Source organism: Lutra lutra, chromosome 13 (assembly GCF_902655055.1).
Source record: "Lutra lutra chromosome 13, mLutLut1.2, whole genome shotgun sequence".
Classification (NCBI taxonomy): domain Eukaryota; kingdom Metazoa; phylum Chordata; class Mammalia; order Carnivora; family Mustelidae; genus Lutra; species Lutra lutra.
In genome coordinates this window covers 22,228,606-22,251,878 of record NC_062290.1, presented here as the reverse complement: position 1 = coordinate 22,251,878, position 23,273 = coordinate 22,228,606, and the positions used below count along the sequence as shown (strand labels likewise).

Genomic DNA, 23,273 nt, shown 5'->3' with positions numbered 1-23,273 from the left:
TGGAATGAGTACCAATTGTTGCTTCTCAAATTAAAACAGTATAAAAGGGAAGGAGCTTTTGAGTAGGCTTTGTACTGTGAGAATATTGGTATTGACACCATTTATAATTTGGAGTATAGTTTGAAGACCAGATTCTACTGTTTGTCGCATACTGGTTAATATGGCTGTAAAGAGGAGATGAATGTGGCTACTTTTCCAAGTCTATTACTCAGGAGGACTGTAAATTTGATTGGCTGTTACAATTCTAGCAGAATCATTCGATTTGAGAGCAATAGAAAGATAAGATATCCAATTACCCAAATGATTTGCAGGGTTAGCCAACGTTGTCATGGAGACACGAGTTGGAACAAATTAAATTTTAAGCAATAAAATAATCTTAAAGCCCGTCTGGGAACAAGAAAATTTGGCAGTGGCACTTACCTGAATTGAATCTTAGCTTGACACGATGTTGTTTGACATTGATATACTGTGGGGGCCTAAACTTATATATGGTGCAGTGTTACCTTAAAAAGTAGCTCTGCCAAACCAGTGAAGGGGAGTATTAGTATAAAGTCAGGATGTTAACATTAATTCCATGGCTTAAATGATCATTAGGCTTTGGGTTCCCAGGAATATTTTCTATTTAAGGATTGAAATGCCTTAATAATGATTAAGCAGCATTAATTGGACACTTGGAAAAAAAAAGATTTATTTCATAGCAGCATGCAGTTTCTGGAACTGCTGCTGCTTCCCTTTGTGTGTGTGCTAGCAGATATAATAGAGATCGTGTGGCTGTCTTTGGGGGGGGGGCGGAGGTGTAAGTATGCATATATTTGCATGTACAAACAAGGAGATTTTGGCACATGCCCCTGCACTGCAGATGATTTCTCTGTATTCCTTAGAATTTCTACTTTGCAGCACTCCTTGCAGACTGGAAAAATTGTGTTCCAAACTTTAGCCGATGGCTTAAAACCTGAGTAAGCATCGGGCTGGGGCTTAGAAGGTTATTTCCCCTTATTAATGTATTGTTTAACTGGTTCCTGGCTTGTGCCGCGGATTTGGAACCAGCCGAGTGGCCCAGAAGGAGGGAGGGGAGGGCCTTTTATCCACATGTCTCTTAGACAGATGGAGATGAAAATTGGTCTGAGGTCAGGCCATTTGCAGCGTTCTTGCAGCCTTCGATTTTCCTCTCATCCTCACCACAGATCATCTCAAATGATTCAGTAATGACCAAAAGTGCAACATTGACCTTTATTCCCTGGTGGATTACTGTGTTTCACAGTCCAAATGGCAGGAAGTCTATTCTGTTCTTCCAGAAGGAGCTCAACATTATCAAGCCAGCCCAGCCCGGTGGGAACCAGTGTAACAGAATACGGGGTTCAGTTTGGTTTCTGCTGCTCTGGGAAACGAGAATTGACATGTCCCAAACCCACATAATTAATGAAAGGGTATCTGGGATTCTTTCTAAAAACACACAGGAGCACATAAATTGATTTGTCCACTTGTCAAAGAATTGGTGAGTTACAGGAGCTGTAACTTCTGGGGGCCCATGGCTTGTATATAACTCATTCTCACAGTCACAGCCCTGGCTGTTCCCCCTTCTACGTAATGTTTTCCCAGTCTAGCTTGGACAGCACAGTAACCTCGGAACGCTGGATTACTTTCAGATTATAAGTTGGCATGACTGGGTAGAAGAGGACTCCGGGCTTTTCTTTGACATGCTTTTAATTATATGTATTTTTTTGGCCAATCTATGTAACCCTGAATAAATTGCCTCATGCAGCACACTTTTTTTTCCTTTTTCCCCTGAAAGTATCTTGATTATTATCTTGAGGAATTGGTATTTTTCTGTTGCTTCAATTTCTCTGTGGATTGTATTGTGATGCAATGATCAGGGAGTATTTTTTGTTCGTTTGTTTTTTTGTTTTGGTTTTTTTTTTAAGTAATTTAATTTGTATTTAAAATGAGATTCCCGTTTGCCTCCGCCTGCATAGCTGCGTAAATCCTCTGTGAATCTTTAATACACCAGTGAAGTCTGTCATCGAGAATCCTTGTACTTACCGTCTTCTAAATATTTAAAAGCTTTTGCAAAAGGAGTATGCGTTGAAAATTTTTGCCAGCATCCCACATTTCATTTTCATCCTGATCTGAGATGCTTTCAAGACAATAATTTTTTTTTTTTCTTGACTCTTGATTTCATTGTGCACAAGCTCTTCTTCTACCCTGGTGGCTCCCAGCCTGCGATGCCCCATGCTTGCTGCATTCTGGAGCTTGGTGGGCTTTTTGGCACAAGATGTGGATTGAAAAGAGAATCCCAGGTTCCAACTGGGAAGGCCGGGAACCTTGTCTTCCCTCCCAAAGGACTACCTCTCCAGTAGCTCAGCTTGGGAACATTAAAGCCCAGGGGCGGTGGGAGGTGGGGAATGAGGGGAAGAGTGGGTCTTCTTATTGAGACCGAATTTGGGGCTCTGAAGGCTTTGCCCTGGGCTCTCACCATCACAAATGTGTATCTGACTCGTGGTGGCCATTCTGCTGCCACTTCGCCCGGCACTGGTGGCATAGGCCTCCCGGTAGAGTAGCTGCTCTGCTTAAGAAGTTGCTTTGGAAGAAGAGTCGCAGCTGTCATGCATGTGTGTGGGTGATTCAGCTGCAGCATGCTCTTAAAATTAGGGAAACCTTGGGGCACCTGGGTGGCTCAGTCGGGTAAGTGTCCAACTCTTTGATTTTGGCTCAGGTCATGATCTCAGGGCTGTCAGATCCAAACCTGCATCAGGCTCCGCACTGGGCGTGGAGCCTGCTTAAAATCTCTCTCCCTCTCCTCCTTCCCCCACCCCCCTCGTGTGCACGTGCTCTTGCTTGCTCTCAAAAACGAAGTGAAATGAAATAAAATAATAAAGTAAAATAAACTAAGGGAACCCCTGGCTCATGGTGACCCCAGGCAGGAGTTTCCTCTCCCACTCTGGATAGGCTAAAGACTCCAACCTATTAGGGAAATACTCACACCCAACTGTTTATCCAGTGATCTCTAAACAAAATGCGGGGAACGAGGCAATGGTTAACGTTAAAGCTAATGATAACTGGTGTTTTATAGGAGTGTGCGCTGGTTGTTGGCTTTGTCATGATGGGAAGATGTAGAGATAGTGATTGTAGACGGTTAGAAGTCAGTACTAACTGAAGACCGGTTACATAGGCCAAAAAGGTAGCTACAGTGAAAAGGAAATGCTATAAATTTTATTGCGAGGAAAATAAGATTACACATTTTGAAAGGGAACAGTCTCTCATCAACCCGGTTTTCAGAGGTGACTGGATTTTTGCATATTCCCAGGCAGTCTTTGTCTTTACATGGGCATATTTTATTTTCGTGATTGTAATTTTAGCCTTCGTGCCAGGATGATGTAGTCTGCTTTTCCTCCCACTAATCCTGCTATTGTATGATATTATCTAATTTCTCATGAGCTCCCTAATGACTAAGACCTGTGAAGAGGGTGAAAGGTGTAGGCTTGCTCTGGGTGTGTTCCAGAAGAGGCTTGTTCTCTTGCCATTCCGGAGAACAATAGGTGGTGACTTCATGGTTGTGTTCTGTGATTCACCCCATAGAGTGTGTCTTGAAAACCTTCTGTGACGCAGCAGCACATTTTCCTTTAAGGCTACCAGAAGCTGTCTTTTTCCATCCTGGGACAAGTCGGTAGGATTTCCTGTGAACAGCACTTGCTAAACTCCATAACAAGGGTTTCTGAATAATGGAAACGTGCTATTTGGGCCCTGAAACAGCTGCGATGTTTTTGTCAAGGATGCATCTTTACCAAAATGACAAATTAAAGCCCAAATGCTCTGCTTGGCAACAGTTGGGTCAAAACATTTAAGTCATTAATTAGAAGGAACTGAAGGGGGAAATTTTTACACAAATACACAGCATTGCAGACTCAACTTCATCTTGGAAAATGCAACTGAATTCTTTAAAAAAAAAAAAAATGAGGGCAGCCCTCAAGTAGGGCCTGCCAAGCTTGTCATTTGCAAATAAATCAAAAGACCATCATTGCAGGACAGGGAACCAATGAATAGAGTTGCTTTGTCATTCTTTGATGGGCCCCACACTCAAGCCTGCTATTAAAAATGAATGCATCAAGAGGCTCTGCATTAAGAACATAAACAATTAAGGGCACTTGAGTTGCTCTGATGAGAGCTGCCACGAAGATACGAGAGCTTTCTCCGGAGATGCAGGCCCCTGCAAGCTGCCTCGTGAGGAGCTAGAGAATGGGAGCAATTAGTGTTGCTATCTCCGCCCCAGCAGCCTTCAGCAGGGTTTTCTTGTTGTTGTTTTTGTTTTTGTTTTTTCTTTTTCCCCTCCTTCCTTTTAACCCCTCCCTGTTTTCAGAGAAGCCGAGCTTGTGAAAGAGGAGCAGAGAAAGGATGGAGTATGCGGCCAGTTGGAAAGGGCTCAGGTTTAGAACACGGTAGGAGCTGCCAAATGAGGGGGAGGTAGGACATAAAAGTTATTATCTGCCAGTAATTGGTGACTTCTGTTCTGATTAATTGAGCCACTAAAGGGTTTCTGTCATCTGGTACTCTTTGTTTTGTTTTAATCATAGGGTTTAAGAAGGGGCGAAACTACATTGCCAGGGATGGAATCATTTAAATGAATATTGTTTGAGGTTTCCCACAGTAGGCAAATGTGTTCCTGTGCTCCTGGATTGTGTTCCTGCCGTGGTCTTGTTTTATTAAAAAAAACGGGCTGAGAAGGGTGCCCTGGCTTGTGGCCAAGCTCTGGAGGAGGGGCAGGTCCAACCTCCCTGCCGGGTTGTTTCTAGCCCCACTCGGGTTTTGCTGATCTTTCGGCCCCTTCTCGACTGGGCACCTGTGCTGATGGAGGAGGCGGAAGAGGAACTGGTGTGTGTGCTAAGCAGTGGATGCTGCTTTTGTATTGGCGGAGCCTGCGGTTGTCAAAGTGGGTTCCCCAATTCAAGAGCTGCAGATTACCTGGGAACTTGTTGGACATGCAGGTGCATGGGCTGCAGACCTCTCAACTCTGAAACTCTGGGAGTGGGGCCCAGCCATCTGTGTTTTAACAAGGCTTTCATGTGATCCTGCTGCACCCTTAAGTTTGAAAACCACTGACAACCTCATTAAACCGTTAAAACCTCAGAGAGACGCCAAGCCCTTTTCATTTGGATTTCCCCAAAATGTGGTTAGTCCTTTATCGACATAATTACAGTTTAAAAAGAAAGCTAGTCGGATACATTAGACTTTAAGATAAAACTACCTTTTCTTGAATGTGCTGGCAGAGCAAGGCACCATCATGGGAGACAGGCTGGTAAAAAGCTGACCTGAAGAAAGTCTGGAGTCAGGGAACTTTTCCCTTCCTCTGAAGGGCAGGGGAGACTCTTGGGAGATTATTTACAGTGCTTTGTGTATATCATTTTAGGTATGCAGTTTTTATTCAAACATCCTGGATTTTTCTTAGGTATATCACTGTCATCTTTAGGATCTAGAGATGTATATGTGGATTTTGCTTTCCTGGGGTACTGTATTGTCTGATGTTAGGGACGACGCACTAATTCTGTCTGCCTATGAAGGAGAGGATAAAAGTGCGGTTAGTTGGGTGTCTGCTCTCTATTTGTGTGCAATTTATAACCGAGGTCCCTTATAAAACTCTTCTACCTTGCATGTCACCGACAGACGGGGGCCACTTCTTGGGGTCCTGCTGTTAGCTGAGGGACGGATGACATGCTCTTGACTCTGTGCTGCTATGGTCCCGTTTGGGCTGTATTGCTCTGCAGACAAGGCCGAGTTCATCAGCTTTGTTTCTGGCTTTGAGCTTGTGCCCATTTCCCACTTCCACTTCCTAGAGAAAGGAGCAGGCAGAGGAAGTAGCTTCTAATCTTGCCTTATGATCCTGGGCAAATCATTTCCTTTTGGCATTGGTTTCTCCACGTGTGATAAGAGAATTGTAAGAGGGCTGAGCACCCAAAGGGTTTCTAGCTCTGCTGGAATTGTTGTGACTCAGCGCCGTCAATCACAGGTCTTGTGGGCCTGCCTGCTCTTCTCTCCCTTCCCTGTGTTGTCACATATTAAAACAGTCAATCATGGATGGTGTTCCCAAGGTCACTGGAGGGGGGGGGGAAAGTTACTGATAACCCTACCACCCCAGCATAATCAGTTTTTATTTTTGGGTGTCAAATTACAGTCCTTGGCCACTTACATATATTTAAAACAAAGTAGGCACACTGACCCCACATCTTTGTTCCTCCCCTCCTATTTCATCTAGTAAATGTATTGGCCATTTAAGCATTATTATCCATAAAAAATCCCGTTAATGGTTCCTGGCCATGCCTTTGGGTTGGTGTGGTGTATTTAACCATTCTCCTAGTCTTAGACAAGGGATTTATCAGGAGGGCAAATGTTAAGTTTTGCAAAAAGTCTGCAGATGGTTGTGATGTGTGGAGCTGCTTGCTGTTCTATCTTTACCTGGCCCTTTCTCTTTTGCTTTGAAACAAGTGCTGCTGTGAACAGCTTCATGCATGGAATGCTTTTCATCTGAACTATTTCCTTAGGATACATTCTTAGCTGTGGGAAGCCTTACCAAAGGGTTTGAATAATTTCATGCTCTTGAAACACATTGCCCAGTTCTTTCCAAGACGACTGTACCAATTTACTCTGTCATCAGTAATGTATGATTGTTCCAACTTCCCAGAGGACTCCTCATTGTTAGATTTTATTAATTTTTTTTTCTTAATTTTGTTTTAATAAAATAACTGGTGCGGAATGACCCTCCTTACATACAACAAAATCTGCATTTTATTTGGTTGTCGGTGAGGTTGAACATGTGTTTTTTTTCTTCCTGTATTTCAGGCTGTCATTTCCCAGACTCAGAAACTTCTAGTCAGAAGGGATTTAGAGATTATTTACTTCCTTTTTTTTTGTATGCTTTGTTTTTCATGCTGTTGCCCGTTTATCTGTGGCCAGACACTTCTTCCCAACACTCCACTGTGTTTTTCTCTTGGCTTCCCGCTTGAGTCAAGGAAACCAAAAGATCAGTTTGCCAACCCTCAGCACAAGCAGCATTTTTTATGATCCATCAATTTGCAATTTAATGGTGGTGGAGTTTCCCCTCCCTATGCTGACTTTGGGCAGGGTGCCACTGGGTTGCTCTGAGACCCACGGGCAATCACACCAGAGCATTCCTGTCCTGTTTGGGGCTTCAGACAGCACTCCTTATATATTACTCTGTGCGTCGTGGCCAAGTGTGCGGGAGTGGGCTCTTCAGTCCAGTAGTTAGACAAGGTGTAAGGAGTATGAAAATGTGAAGAGCTGAGCTCTTAGGAATCCTAAAATCCTAAATCTTTAAGTTCAGATGCCCAGAAGAACATGTGTTCCGTTTAAGAGCCATGCATATTACACCAGGATTTGGTTCCTTGCTGGCCTTGGCGGTATTGGAACATATTGAACTCAGTTAAAATATCAGGTACATGAATCTCATACCTCCCAAGAAATGATTTCTTCCCATAAACAGTCTTATTCAGACACTGTTCAGAAAGAGTTTGTCTGCTTGCACCTTGACCATTGAGTTTAGGGTGTGTGGGGATTCCGTCTTGGTTCAGTGAAGCATTCCTTTGAGAGTGTGTTGAATGTGTACGGTGCGGTCAGTGTGTGAGTGGAGCAGGTCTGGTGAGAAGCTGTGTCCGCGTTCAGTGCGAGTCTTGCTCTCATGCTTCCCATCCTGCGTGGAGAAGACTTTAATGCCAGAAGCTGTTAGGAAACTGTATGGAAGGTTTATGGAAATGTGATTTTATTTATTTATTTTTAAAGATTTTATTTATTTGTCAGAGAGAGAGTGCATGTGAGCACAAGCAGGGGGAGCAGCAGGCAGAGGGAGAAGCAGATTCTTCCCATTGAGCAGGGAGCCTGATACGGGGCTCTATCCCAGGACTCTGGGATCATGACCTGAGCAGAAGGCAGATGCTTAACCGACTGAACCACCCAGGAATCCCGATGTAAACATGATTTTAAACATACAGGCTTCGTTTGCTTAATGACAGAAAGTGCTACGGAGGCTCATGAAGGGCCTAGAGAAGTGTTTATTGGTGTTACGGAGCACCTTCTATGTGGATTTGAGGAAGGCCTCGAAGGGTGGAGGTAAGAGTATAGCACTTTGTAATAGCACAGCTGTGGTTTGATATAGCTGCTCACTTGCTACTGACGACATGCTGATGCCGATTGGCAGAGACCTGGGGCCCAGCAGTTGAAGTGACTTGCCTGAGCTCACCTAGTTACTCATCTGCTGAGAGGCAAACCTAGGTTTTTAGATTATCAAGGCCAACCCCAATAAGAACAGCAGATCGTTCCGGACAGGTAATTTGGATTCCTGCTGCCTCAGTGTGCGGGGGCAATCCATGAAGTAAGACTTGACACTGGGGCTTTGACCTGCTGGTTAAGTTTCTGGGCACCAGGTTGCCTTGCAGATCCGGTTTGGGGTAAGCTCTTGAACACTTCAATGTTGTGGCTTTACATTGTGTCCTAAATACGGCACTTATTTAAGTGTCGGTTGGGACTACTAGCAGGTACCAAATGTATCTTCAGCTTTCGGCAGAAGAGTGATTTCTAGGTGGAAAATACGGTTTGCCTTGTGTACATCCCCCCCCCACCCCCACTGGCATTGTCCAGCCTTCAGGGTAGGTAGAAGGCAGTCTTAAAAGAGCCTGAGAACTTTCTTAATACCTGCTTAAGCTGGGTCAGATGTCCAGTAGCTTCCAAACTCTGTGGTCACAAGCCCAGGTAGCAAACTGCTGCTTGTTAATTTGTGCTGAATTAAAGATCTTATCAGAATATCCTTTCACTGAAGCAAGAGACAATACTGATTAATGTCTGTTTTTATGCTGCCATCTACACTATTTTAAGGGTGGGGGGAAATGTTTATGAACCGTTCTGGGGTGGTGGTGATGTTTTTAGAACTCAGGCACTGTCGGGGAGACAAGACACATTCTCACACTGTCAGGAGGTAGGTGTACTCTCGTTAGGGAGAATCAGGGTGGCTGGAAGAGTTTCAGGGTAAACCGGAGGGGAGATCTGAATTTAGCTTTGTGGCCCCAAATCAAGCTTGCTTGTCGGAGGCTAGTTTAAGATGAGGGCTTAGAGACCTGGCGGAGGAAGGGAGACAGCTGGGATAACAGCTTCCTATGTTGCTCTTATTTCCATTCTTTCTCCAGAGCATTTATTGAGAATTCCCAGGACAGATGGTATGGCTTTTGATGTCTTTTGAGCTTTGATCTTTAACCTTCTTTTTCTGCTTCAATCTTACGACTCTCACCTAATTTATATTGTCTATACTTTAATCTGTACTTCTTTTATTTCTTTTATTTTGTTTTTAGGAACTCTGCTATTATTAAAGGTATATGAGTTCATTCCATTCAGGGTCTTAACTGTCTCCTGACACTTCAGTTCAGTTCTACCTTGAAGCCATCCTATGTAGTAACACATATCATTATTATCACTAATAAAAGAGATCATCCTTTTTTCTTAAATCAAAATAAATTCCATTAGCAGCACTAGGAAGAAAATTAAGAATGGCATCTATGATTTTGGGGTGTTTGAACCCTGACCCGAAAGCCAGGATCATAGGAAAAAATATTCTTTAGTAAGTGACCACCTAAAAATTTAAAGTTACTTCTGGCAACAAATCCATAGGAAGCAAGGTGGAAAGACAAGTGGCAAGCTGGAAAAGCTATGGAAAGGGTTGATATTTGCCATATGGAAAGAACTACGACAAAAAGAGTGATGAATAAACATCAAAGGAAAAATGAAGGAAAATAGTGGACCACTAAATATGTGAAAAGATGTTTACTTAGCTTCAGGAAGAATCTAAGTAATGCAAATAGAAACGAGGTCTTTGTTTTAATCTATTATGTGGATAGAGATTAAAAGAAAGGTCAACAAAACCCAATATTGACATTGGGTAGGAGAGCAAGCCCCCTCATACATGGGTGATACTGTAAATTGGTGACCTTGTCCGCTGGTCAGTTGATCAGCCTGTAATACAGTGTAAAACATGTATACCCTTTGACCCAGCAGTTTCACTTCTACTGATTCCTTTCAGAGATCTGTATAGAGGGTTATTAGACACAGAGTTTGTAATTGTGCAACGTGAGATGGAGTGTGAGCATCCACTGATACCAGGAGCACTTAGCCACCAGTAGGCTTATATAGCGGAATCATGTTCTTACTCATCTTTGTATTTATTGAGTGGGAGGGTATCCATAATACAGTTTTGGGTGAAAACAACATATTATAGAAGAGCCATGTATCTGATGGGACGCCTTGGTATAGAAAGTATGTCTTTCCACTCTGGGCTTTGTACACACCCATGCATTGAGAGCCTGGAATGGATCTTTCCAGAATCACCAGAATCTTACTCATGGTTATCCCTGGGTGATAGACCTAAGGTTCTTCTGACTGTCTTTTATATTTCTGTATATATATCTCATTGTGTGTCTGTGTATGCTCAAAGTGAGTATATATCCTCTTTAAAAGTGTACCTTAGGGGCATCTGGGTGGCTCAGTTGTTAAGCGTCTGCCTTCGGCTCAGGTGAGGATCCCAGAGTTCTGGGATCAAGCCCCACATTGGGCTCTCTGCTCAGCGGGAAGCCTGCTTCTCCCTCTCCCACTCCCCCTGCTGTGTTCCCTCTCTTGCTGTGTCTCTCTCTGTCAAATAAATAAATAAAATCTTTAAAAAAATAAAAGTGGACCTTAAGTGTGAATTTTGGAGAGGGGGAAAGTACAGAATGCTATTGGAATGTACGGTAGCTAGGGAGGAGGAAGTAAGGACCTACAAGTCTGCAAGGGGCATCCCTACATTTGCACCCAAGTATATAGTGCAGAACCTTGCTGCAAAGGAAGGGGATGCCTGCCCATACTTTCGAGGAGAGCTATGACCTTGAGTTAGCTTGAGTGTGTGGCTATGATCAAATGAGCTGGGTGGGGCTGACGCAGTTCTGTTTCTGCACCTGGTACAGCTGCACCCTTTTTGCATAGACCTGTTGCCCTGCTGGTTAAAGCAAGGTCATGGCTTTGCTTTCTATACCAGTCATTTCCTCCTTTTCTTCCAAGGCGAGGTCTGAAACACTATCTCATTGGTGGTCAGGGAGAATTGAGTTGGTTTGGCTTAAATCCCATCCCATAAAACCAAAGGCCTTGTTGCTCAGTTAACTGGAATCATCTTATAGGACAAAGGCAGCTCTTTTTAACGTACTTGATTATACAGTTTCTGAGTTTTCTACTTCATTTTACTTATTCGTTCCCTGTTTCTCAAGGGCATGTTCTGTACGCTTCATAATTTTCGTGTTCCTTTTCATTGCCTAATTCGGTAATAGAGGTGGCATTAGTAAGCATTGACAGAAAATGATGAAATAAATAAGGTCAAGGCTAGGACTCTTCTCAGATGACTTTTTTTTTCTTTTTTTTTTAAAGCAAAGCTGGTTCTTCAGAGTTAGAGGAAAGCAGAGCTACTTTGTATTGCCGGAGGAGGTTGGAGGCCGGGGGCAGGTGGATTCTATCCTAGGCTGGAAGCAGACCACTCTTTATGGCCTCCCTTGGCCTGTTTGTCCCTTGCAGCAGAGGGACTGTTGTGGGTTTGGACCTAAGCAGGGACTTCTCCTACTTTATTTACAAAAGCCTGTGCCACAGATAGTCCGTCAGGACACATTTTGTGACATTGAGCTGACCCAGGGGCTCTCTCAGCAAGGTGCTTGCTGTTGATGCCGCATCGTGGTGAAACTTGACCTTCATGCTGGACGTGGGTTCTGTTTCAACAATGTTTTTTGGCCTGTTTGAGATAGTGAGACTCAGTGAAGGCTACTAACGTTAAAGTCATGTTTGAGTTGTATGAGAGTTGGGACAAGCAGGAAGGAGGTCCCTGGGCTCCTTTCTGATGCTTTTTCACGCTGGACCTTATCTTGAAGGCTAGACCCAGTTTGTCAGTGCCCCTGCCCCACTGGCTTCTGACACCAGTTGGAATGAACTTGCTATAACGACATAAAAATGCGGTGGTACACTGTAATTGAATAAGCATACGAGGGGGTTTGTACTCACCAGGTTAAAGGATCATATAGCCTTAAACCATGTAGATTTTCCAACTCAATTAAGCTACCCATTATCTTTTCTTTAAGTGAGCAATAAAGCGTGCGATTATGTCTTACTTTGCAAGTGGGATTAATATCTACTGTTTATCTCAAGATAAATATTAGCAACATAGCTTGGGAAAGCAATTTTATGCACTCAAGAGTGAGGCAGTGGAGGGCTAAAGTGTTGGGTATGAAGTTTTATCTTTCTGAACTGATTATGAAGTATACTAAACATTTATATGGCTTTGTCTTTATAGACTGAAATCGCCAAGAGATTGAATACAATTTGTGCACAAGTCATCCCATTTCTGTCTCAGGAAGTAAGTAAAACTGTTCAGCTGTTAAAGTGCAATTATGTTGCTTCTCTGTTTGCAAATTAGCTAGTTTTAAGATGTTAATTTTATCACAAGGAACAAGTGTGAAGAACATCTGCTCCAGCTGAAGTGTGTAAACCCCCTGCTATCCCATCTAGCAGAGCTGAGGGCACACTGTAAACGTGGTGACGATAGCTCAACCTCAAATTAATTTTTTTTTTTTCCCTGTGGAAGACTGCAAAGTGACGATCCAACATAAAACTTTGCTTTTCTTTGAGGAGTAGTATAAGCTTGGGAAGCTACTAATGATTGGAGTGTCTTTCTAGAGAGCTTTTCCTTTACTGCATTTATTTTTTATTTATTTATTTATTTTTTAAAGATTTTATTTATTTATTTGACAGAGAGAGATCACAAGTAGGCAGAAAGGCAGGCAGAGAGAGAGGAAGGGAAGCAGGCTCCCTGCTGAGCGGAGAGCCCGATGTGGGACTCGATCCCAGGACCCTGAGATCATGACCTGAGCCGAAGGCAGTGGCTTAACCCACTGAACCACCCAGGCGCCCCCTTTACTGCATTTAAAAAAAATATATATATATATGGTTCCATCAAGGTTGACTTGACCATGGAAGCAGGTGTTTCATGTGTCCTTGGACATCAAGTCAGGTTCACGGATGCTGTCCATGGAGGAAGCTGATGCTAATAGTCTGAAGGATAAAATAAGTGTTCGTATTGCCATAACTTACAGTCCCGTACACATGTAAGCCATTGTATTAAGTTACAAAGTTGCAGAGGTTGAACTTTCTTATTTTGAGAGGGAAAAGCTCTTTATATGAGTAATCTGTGAAATGGACTCAAAGCTTGTATATTTTAGTTTTGCCTTCAAGATTACTTTTGGATACAAGCTAATAAATGATAAGCTGTGTTCTCAGTGTGTCCAGGATGCCCTGAGACAGTGAAAAGCTTCCTGGAGCCACAGCTAGAACACGGGGTGTCTGTTCTTACCAGGATCTGCTGCTCCAGAGTGGAGAGCAGGGATCCCCTCTGCCTTTTCTGGTGTAACGTCTATTTGACGATGCACTTGAGTTTTGTTGGCCTTTGCAATGGTGTTGTTGGACTTTAGTGATACTGGTTTCTACCACAGTCTCGTGCCTCCCAAAAAGCAAAGATGTGGCTTGGTTTTTATTTGTGGGTGGAGCTGGAGAGATACATCTGCCCTTTCAGACTAAGCCATTTGTGGGTGAACTGTGCAGAGTGTTCCCAGCCTGTGAACTAAAAGAGTTTGGGGAGGGGGATTCCTTCCTTTTCCCCTCAGGAGGATGAAAAGGCTAAAGAAAGAAAGGAATCCCCACAGTGTCCAAAAACTACTGGAGGGTTGAGATTTGTTAACCAGAGAAGTAATCAAAGATTTAATGTTTAAATTTTAAGTATAGAAGTGGGGGGTTTGAAAGTGGCTGTAAATTTTACCTGCTCAAACTTAACAGTGAACCCCTTTTGCAAACCTAGCTGATCTTCCAAATCCCCAATACCAGTGATTTTCTAAGGCTTCAGTTTCCTGTTTTGAGGTCTTTGATTTTTCTATCATTCCAACCCCAAAATTCCCATCAGAAGTTAAATGGGGACTAGTTTTGCTTAGAAATAAGGGAAGCCCTGTCCTCTGTTTTCCTTTTCCTGCTGTCCATGTGTTCTGTGAAATAATCAGTGCTTGAGACACTTCACATTTAAATCCACATTCTGCTAAATCTACACTGCATAAGCTTTTATATTTTTGTTGTTGTATTTGTTGTTGTTGTTGTTGTTATTGTTACTGGAAGGTAGAATGAAGTTCTTTGGCTGCCTTACTAACACCTTTTCTTCCTCTTGTTTTCAAAGCATCAACAACAGGTGGCTCAGGCTGTGGAGCGTGCCAAGCAGGTGACCATGGCAGAGTTGAATGCCATCATCGGGGTACGTGGCCTTCCAGGTCTACCTCCTACAGTGTGTATAACCAGCTTTCATTTCTTATTAATTTGATGGCTTAATCTCTCTCTATGTATAATGTCATGTAGTCTTAACATTGGTCAGTAAGGGTTGGGGAGGAGGACTCAGGTAGGGGAGGTACGTAGGGGAAGACAGATGAGCATAATAAGGAAGGTGATAGAAACACTTTAAGGAGGGGGAGAAGAATAGATCTGCTGTTCAGTGGGAAGATAGATGCAGTTTATGCCTTGACACTTAGACCACCCCTGCTTTCTTTATCAGTATTTTAAATACTTTCCTTACTTTAGGCTTATAACTTTGGATCACAGGGAGGTCAAGACAGGTCTCAGCATGATCCTTTCCTTCAGCCATCTTTGCTTTTGCTGTTTGCTTTCTGGGGTGTTAGGTCCTAGATGACTGTTTGCTCTTTCTCTTCCTTGTGCCTCTTGCATGAATTTTTAAGTGGCACCCCAATGAAAAGACCACTCTCTTGCCGTTGAAGAAGTGATAATTGTCTGCCCCAGTGCTCTCTAGCCTTTCACCAGGTTTTTGCTCTCCTGCCTTGAGTTCAGTTAGCGCTCCACGCTGGCGACTGGTTGTCAATCACAAGTCATTTGCTCTGCATTAATGAGCCCGGTGAACCGTGTGGTGTGTCCCTTCCCCCTCCCCTCCCCACCCCTCTGTCCCCCGCCCCCGTACTTCCCCCTGAGTTTGTCCTCACTGCTGCAGGCCCCGGGATCCCGGGACAGTTCTCATGTTTTCTCCCCTTCCAGACTAAGCCAAAGAAGTAGCTGAAACAGGGGACCATCCTTTCTGATTTTATTCATAAGTGAGTGCCTTGAGCGGATTCAGATCACTCATTTATCAATTTATGTTAATTGCTTGTGAGAAGATGCCCTGCTGGTCTTTATAGTTCCCTCAGACACTTTGTAATGATAATTAGACATGCTGCTGTACGGATTAAGAGTGCCATAGTCCAATGAAGGCCACAGACAATGGAACCAGTTAATCCATCAGGGTTTAAAATTACATCCCAACTGGAGATGGAGAAAAAACATAAGAGCCAAGGAGGATTAAAGAATGAGCCTCAGCTTGAAAACTCTCCTTTCATCAGTTTCTCAATTGCCGATCTGCAGTCGGGTTGCCTGTGGTAAGCTATTGGCAGTCAATTAGGTGAAATAAAGTGGGAGGGTGACCTTCATTTCCTTTTAATAGCTTTTTCCTCCCTGAAATGGGGAGCTTCAGTGGATTTTCAGCTTAAATTTTATTCAAGCTGCTTTATTACACTTGACAGCTTAGCTCTGCATAAACAATTCTCCCCTCCTCCTCTTCCCCCCAGACCCAGGCTCTGCCTTTCTACCCCCCCCCTCTTTAGATCACATTTTTGACTGTTACTTAGTGGGCTCTCTAATCACATTCAACAAAAAACACAATTACATCTGCATTTGTCGGCTGCCTTCTGTACCCTTTTCTTGTGTAATGAATTGCTTTATTTCAGAGATCAAATCAAATATTCACTGGTACTTTTGCATGTACTGTGTTTGATTAGCAAAGACTAATAACAAATTGTACTTGTAGCTCGAGCACAGAAATTTTTAACCCAAATGAATGAGGATGGAAAAGCCTGTTTTGATTAAAGAGAAACATATGCAAAGCAGTTCTCAAGTACCCAGTTACACTTTATGGAACATGTTTGTTTTCTGATAGTCTAAATTTTTACATATCCTTTCTCCATGGTGAACCTCGCGTACCCGTAAATTCTCCGAGGCCCTGCTCAGCCCCACACGTTAGAAAGGGGGAAATTGTATGAACCAGATGTTTATAGGTAAGACTCCTTTTGAATTGAATCAGAAAATGAAAATGGCAGGTCGTTTGAGAAGGGCAGATGAATCGCTAATTTTATGAATGGCTTGCATCCAGGAAACATGTTGTTGAGATTATAAAAGCAGATTAGCTCTGATAGCTAGCGACAATAACCCAAATCAGGGAATTGGGCCCGGAGCACAAGAGTTAACGCCAATTGTGTGTCTTCAGCCTACTAGCCTGTGCGGTTTTCCTAATTGTAAATTTTTGGCTCAGTCTATTAATTTATGTCAGAAGGCTCTTTGCAAGTTTGCGGTGATCAATAATTATCCTGCACCGTAAGTTTCATGCTCTGGCATATGCTTGATTTTTGCTTGAAAGGAATTGTGCGCGTCCTGGAAAATTGAAGTAGCATAAAATTGGGTTGACAATTCAGTGGACCTTCGCACCCCTTCATTGAACATGCAGTGTGTCAACCTGTCTCCCCAGAGGGGAGGAGGCTCCGGGAGGCTGTCTGTTCCTACAAGCAGCAGCTGCGCACAGAGTAAATGCAGCCCCGGTCTGATAGCAGCTGTCAGTATTGCTCAGGGACCAGCTCAGGATGAAGAACAATGGGAGAGGCCACGCTCTTCTGCATCGACTTTCAGGCTAAGAAAAGAAATAGTAATTTAACGGTTTAGACATCTATTACAAGTGTGAAAGATCAAGAAAGAGTAGCCTTTAAAATGCAAATGAGCCGAAACATTCTCATTCCCTTTAAGGTACAATCAAGGGGCCTACTGCTTGCTTGCTTGCTTGCCAGGGCTAAAGACATTTCTCTTTAGCAGACCTGGAAAAAGGGAAATCTCAAGGACATCAGGGCTGCTGAGGTGGGCTCAGCTTCTGTCCTGGAACTGTGGAGTGCCCTTGGAGGAGGAAGAGAGAGTGTCCTTTTTTTCCCGTCCGTGTTGAGTGAATTAATGATGCCCATTTCTCACCAGCATGGAAAACTTAATTCTCCTACCTTACAGAAAATACTGAATTTTACACCTGTTCCACTCCAGACATCACCTGGCTTCAACTTACATAGATTACTGGTATTTCAGAAAGATAAGTTTCTTAGATACTTGATATTTGGAGAAACTGTGGGAATAGTTACTTTTAATGTGATACTTTATTTTTAAAAGTTGTGACGGATAGCAAATTTGATAATTGGCAGATTAACTACAGCCCTACTTTTTGAATCTTGCTTTATATTAAGCTCTTTTGCTATTAAGTATGTTATGTTCTTGTAGCTATAGAAAGAGTATTTAATAATGCAGAGATCTTAATAGGTGAAGTTTTATGTGGTGTGACACACAGCTCACGTCGCTTTAGAAAACAGGTTCGTGTGGGAAGGGAGCTTACTGGAGACCTTAATTTATTTTTTAATTAATAAATTTATTTCTTTCATCGGTACAGTCTCTGTGATGTAAGCAGACTTACCCAAAGATTTTTCCCTCCCCAATTTGGAATTCTATTAAAAACACTCAAAACAAAATAGATTTTTAGATGGCAACACCTTGTGCAATGGTTGATGTCTTCCTGAAGGCAGGGAAAATGATTGAAGGATTCTTCGAGATCACTTTCCCTTGTATTATTTGAGGGAGCTTGGAACTAAGAACTTTCTTCTTCTACTTGCTATGGTACTAATTGATTTTAGTTGAGATTCGGATTCCAGATAATTAGCGTTATATGTTAGTGAATTTATATCACATGTGGTCTCTACAGATCATATGGATAGAGATGCATATGTAATTGTTCACACAGGCTTTTTTAAAAAAATTGAGGTATAATTTATATGTTGTGAAATGCACCAGTCTTGAATATATAGGGTGATCACTTTTCGGCGTGTGCACACACCCTGTAACCCACACTGCTTTCGGGGGTGCAGATTCTCTCCTTCACCCCAGGAAGTTCCCTTGTACTTTTTTTCACCTGGTGTTTCTCTACCCCCAAAGAAAGATGGTTGCTTTTTGATTAGAAAGTAAAATATGACTGGCTGAGTGTAATTTTTAAAGAAACAATTGCATGATCAATGTCCATTTGCTTGCAAGTACTGGCTGGCCAGCTCCATGGCGCTTTGTGCTAATCTTTCTCAGAGCATTTGTCTTGTTTTACCTTGTGCAAAGGTAGAGCATGCGTCTGGGATTGAATGGACTTGAGTAGGACTCTCGGTGCTGCCACTTGGGAGCCTTGTGACCTCGTATAATCAATTAACCTCCTTTTAGTGTCCCCATCTGCAGATGGGTAATACCATGGCTTTTGTGGGGATAGCACCCTGGCTGGCAGCCTTTATCAAGCATGGTCCCAACTCCTTGAACTGTGGCTCCGTCTACCTTGTTTCTCAGAGTGCCTGCAGCATATCTGTGGGTTCAGTTGGCCAAGTCTCCGTGAGGGGTGGTGGCTCCGAGCAGCAGGTCACTTCCCCCTCTAGTCTTTCCTAGTGATTAGGTGGGTGTCAGTGTTTGAGATTAAACCCATTCAGATGCTCTGCTCCTGCCACTCAGTTGTCATGCGTGAACAGCTTTTACTCAGGATGCCGCAGTGAAGAACCTTTGGCTATTGAACTTGATGAATAGACTTAAGGTTCAAAACAGAGGGGGAAAAGTTAAGTTTTGGGAGCAGGTGGAGAGAAAATTGAGAGGCAGAAGTGAGGATAAGACATCGTTGGCTTCCTTACTTAGGAGAAAGGAGAATAAGGCCTTTGCTGGTCCTGAGGGGTTGTTGTACAGATCATTGTGATGGAATTGGAAGGAGAGAGAGAAGAGATGGCCATATGAGCGATGGGGATTGTCTTTCCCATACCACAGAATGCCTGATTTTTGACAGCTGCCCCTATGCTGACTGTTGAACATAAGAAAACTTGAACAGTTTCTCATAGTAACGCCTGTGAACATCAGGAACTCAAAACATTCGGGGTTAGTGTTGGCCACCTTGTTTTTCCCTTCTCATTTAGTTGGACCTAGTCTGACTTAATTTTCGACGAACGGAAGAACTTCTGTCAAGGCCTTTGGGGATCCAGTTATTGGTCAGATGTCTGTATCCCTGCTTCATAGGTGAACATAAAATTCTCTATACTTGGAAACAATTTAGTGTGAACTGAAAGAAGTCTAGGGGCTTTTGTAATGTCTGTCTGTGTTTATGTAGGGCACGTCTATGAATACAAACTCCTGATGTGTCTGTAGAAGGAGGCTTCCTGTCCTTAAGAGATTGAGTTGTAGACCTAATGGCTCCCCATTGTTGCATGAGATGATTGGTTTAAGGATTAGCAAAATGTTGGATTATTTTTCTCCTCCGGCTGTAGCTGTCAGCTATCTATAGGATTGTAGTGTGTGAAGTTTAAGAGGATGAGGTTAGCCTCTCATTCTTATGAGTATGCAGTTAATCCCTGGAAAGCCCATCAATAACCCAGCTGTAAGTTTCTTTATAAAACAAATTCGCCCTCAGAGAATAATGCCTAGCCTGCTACCAAGAGCAGAAAATGACAAGGCTAAGACTTGCATCGATATTCTGGCTCTCCTAACTTATATTAGTGATCAGTCCAGCCTTTCTATTAATTTTCCGTGGAGAAGGAACAATATTGCAAGTCTGGTAGGTAGCCTACTTCTCCCTGGGTTCAAGTTAAATTTTTTACTGGGAGTACAAGTAGGTATCACTGACAAATGCAGAGCTTGATTTCAATGTCTTGGTCCTTCCGAATAGTCAGTGTGCTTTTTAGTTGCTAGAAAACTTGTTGAGGCATTATTCACTTTTTAATTTTCTCTCATACATTCATATGATTTGTACTTGATACCTTGGAAGGAGGCATTTTCCTCTTTTTTCTCTTTTCAGAGTAGAAAGTAGAGCACCGCATTTTAAGAGACCTATGCATTTTTTTTTTTTTACATCGATGTGTAATTATATACCATGAGATTTGGCTTCTCAAAGCATACAAATCAGTGGGTTTTGGTATATTCACAAACTTGTGGAACCATCACCACGAATTCTAGAACATTTTTATCATTCCAAAAAGAAACCCCATATCCATTGGCAGTTACCCTTGCCCCCCACGGCCCCCAGTCCCTACAACTGCTGATCTTTCTATTTCTGTGGATTTGCCTATTCCAAACATTTTGTGTAAAAGGAATCCGCTAACACGGGCCTTTTGTGGCTGGGTTCTTTTACTTCGTATAGAGTTTTCAAGGCTTATTCATATAGTGTGTACTTTAGTCCTTATTAATGAGTAATACTGCATTGTATCAATACACCACCTTTATTAATCCAGTCACCAGCAGGTGGACATTGAGGTTGTCTCCAGACCTTTTGGCTGTTTCTGAATACCGCTGCAGTAAGCACTGCGTGCATGTTGTGTGGACCCATTTTCTTTTCTCCCAACTGAACCTACACATGTCATGGCTGGGTCATGTGATAACTCTCTCTAACATTTTGAGCAGCTGCCAGACTGTTTTCCAAAGTAATAGATGAGAATTCCACTTCCTCAGCATCTTCTCCAACACTTGGACCTGTCCATCTTTTTTTGAGTCTAGCCTTTCCAGTGAGTGTGACGTGGTATCTTTGTTTGTGGTTTAGATTTGCAGATGTCCCTGATGGGTAATGATGTTGAGCATCTTTTCATCAAAACCTTCCATGGCTTTAGAAGTGGGCCTGTCTAAATAAACCTGGCTTTTTAAAACTTCATCAAATTCAGGCCTTTCAGCCCAGTGCTCTGATCATTGTCGTCGCTGTCACTGTGATCTGGGGCAGCAGGACAAGCAAGGACGTCAGTGATAATAAAGGAAGAGTTGGCCTTTGTGGATTCTCTGCAATGCAGAAAGAGCGAAGATGAGTTCAGGTCTTTTTCAGAGTTTTAGGCGTTCATCCAGGTGCCTACCTCCATACATGCCATTGGTTTTGCCGTGTGTCATTTTCTATGTGCTCCTGCATGGAGATGGGGACTTTAAGGGGGACTTTTTTTTTTTTCTTTTTTTAAAAACCATGTTCAAGTGGCTTGAGAATTCTTGGCCCCTGTAAGTAGTTTCTGCCTGTTTATCACCCTTGCCCCTCTTCTCGAGAGAGGCCATTCACATAATGGGAGGTTTTCAGATAACTTGTACAGTAGTGTCCTTGATGGTTCTGCTCCCACACAGCTCTTCCCCACTTTCCCAGCTTGTTTACTGTAGCATGCCAATTTTCTCCTTCTGCACTCTCCCCACATAAGAGCAGAGTGTTTTAAAGAACAGGGAAATAGCAGAAATCGAGGAAGAGGGATTTGGAGAGAACTGTCAACAAATGCTACTTTTCACATTTTCCCCCTATTTTAAAAATGTTTAAATACCAAATGCTATAAATGCCACTTACTGGCACACTCTTAACACGAGAGATGCTATTTTGGGGGCATGGTTTCAGTTCTGGTTGGGTTCAGTCTGTGATCTGTGTGACATGGTTTTCCCTAAGGTTACAGAGTGGGGTAGACTTCCAAAAATTCAAGTTAATTCTGTGGTTGGTGGTAAAGAGCTTGGCATCTCTGTTAAGGTGGGCGTTGGTCCCCCTTTTCCTTCTGGGTGTCCTTTCCTGTTGTATAGGCATCTTGGTGGCGATGAAGCACGTGTGAAAGCTGTTTTAGAAACACAACTGTGGAAGCCACGGCATCATTACGTTAAAGCTCTGGATGTAAACAGCAAAGTCAGTTTCAGTATAGTAACATAATTGACCCAGGCTGCACTAGGTAAAACGCGAATTAAAATTCTGAATGCGTGGCTGTTGTTTGACATGGATGAGGTGACTTTATTCGTTGTGGGTTTTCATTATCATTAACTCAGGGTTTGGTGTTTGTTTTCCTTGTCTCACTCCCAGCCTGTCCACATTGTTTGGGTAAGAGCAAGTGCATGTCTCTCCTTCTGTCAACAGCAAAACCTTTCTGCGACCCCCTTTGAGGCACAAAACACCAGTATGTGGACACTTCCAGTGCAGCTTTTCTAAAATCATTTGATGAAATGTGAATTTGTTGTTTGTTTTATTTTAAAATTGTCAGTGGAGTCCACTCTGGGAAGCAGATGATTATTTTTTGCATTGTGACAAGGTACGTGATGGCGACGAAGGGACAGTGAACAATTGAGTGTTGAAAAGCATTTTTGTTTTTTAAGCAATAATTTGTCAGGTCGCTCGCTGTATAAAAACATGAATTCTGAAAAAAAAAACAAAACCAGACCATGACTTCTGATGTCATGGGACAGCATTGCAGCTTAGGTCTAGGCTAAAAGCGTTCAGCCTCAACACTGTTGACATTTGGGGCTTGTTAATTCTCTGTGATGGGGGGCTGTCCTATGCAGCATAGCGTGTTTAACCCCCCAGGTGTGACAACCGTAAATGTCTCTAGACATTGCCAGATGTCTCCAGGGTGAAGAAGTGGGAGTGTCAGAATTGTGTTTGAGAACCACTGGTCATCTGAGAAACCACCTGCATCGCTAAAAAACCACCATTGCTCATCAAAATTGCCTTTTCTGATAGCTCTACAAACTGTTCTCCATGTGAGTCCTGTACTATATAAATCTGCAAGCATTCATTAAAAAAAAAAAAAGTTTAATAATTCATGGAAGGTGATGAGGAGGTAGAAGGTTGGATTTTCCCACCCTTGCTGTTCTGTTGAGAAACATCTCGGTTTCCCCATTGGTCTGTGCAGGTTTGGGTCTGTGGAAGACTGATGCGTGTAGATTTCTCAGTAGGTAGAGCCATTGGGTTTTTTTGAGGTTTTGCTGGCTGTATAGTGATGTCAGTATCTCTTTTGTTCTAAAATACATTTTTAAAGTAGCACTCATGGGGTGCCTGGGTGGCTCAGTGGGTTAAAGCCTCTGCCTTCGGCTAAGGTCGTGATTCCAGAGTCCTGGGATCGAGCCCCACATCGGGCTCTCTGCTCAGCAGGGAGCCTGCTTCCTCCTTTCTCTCTCTCTGCCTGCCTCTCTGCCTACTTGTGATCTCTGTCTGTCAAATAAATAAATGAAATCTTTAAAAAAATAATAATAATAATAAAGTAGCACTCATTCATGTTTTTTTTTTTTTTTTTCCCTTTTGGGGAAGGGCCCAGGCACCCAGGTGAGCCTTGTTGAGAGATGTC

At 42.8% G+C, this 23,273-nt stretch overlaps 1 protein-coding gene, 1 long non-coding RNA gene and 1 pseudogene across 5 annotated transcripts in view; 2 read left to right on the top strand and 1 right to left on the bottom strand.

Annotated features, from left to right (window-relative positions):
- Nucleotides 1-23,273, bottom strand: part of LOC125082941 (spermatogenesis-associated protein 31D1-like) — an 894,603-nt pseudogene that overhangs the window by 527,295 nt on the left and 344,035 nt on the right.
- Nucleotides 1-23,273, top strand: part of LOC125082854 (uncharacterized) — a 571,692-nt gene that overhangs the window by 228,114 nt on the left and 320,305 nt on the right. The gene's annotated exons all lie outside the window — the stretch shown is intronic.
- LOC125082848 (transducin-like enhancer protein 1) overlaps nt 1-23,273 on the top strand; it is an 87,557-nt gene that overhangs the window by 16,012 nt on the left and 48,272 nt on the right. For 2 of the 4 annotated variants that reach the window (XM_047698674.1, XM_047698673.1), the window contains exons 5-6: nt 12,350-12,412; nt 14,273-14,347. In XM_047698674.1, the coding sequence (XP_047554630.1) occupies nt 12,350-12,412; nt 14,273-14,347 (138 nt within the window). Of the gene's footprint in view, nt 1-12,349; nt 12,413-14,272; nt 14,378-23,273 lie in introns of all 4 variants that reach the window. The other 2 variants (XM_047698672.1, XM_047698671.1) reach the window with 1 other exon arrangement.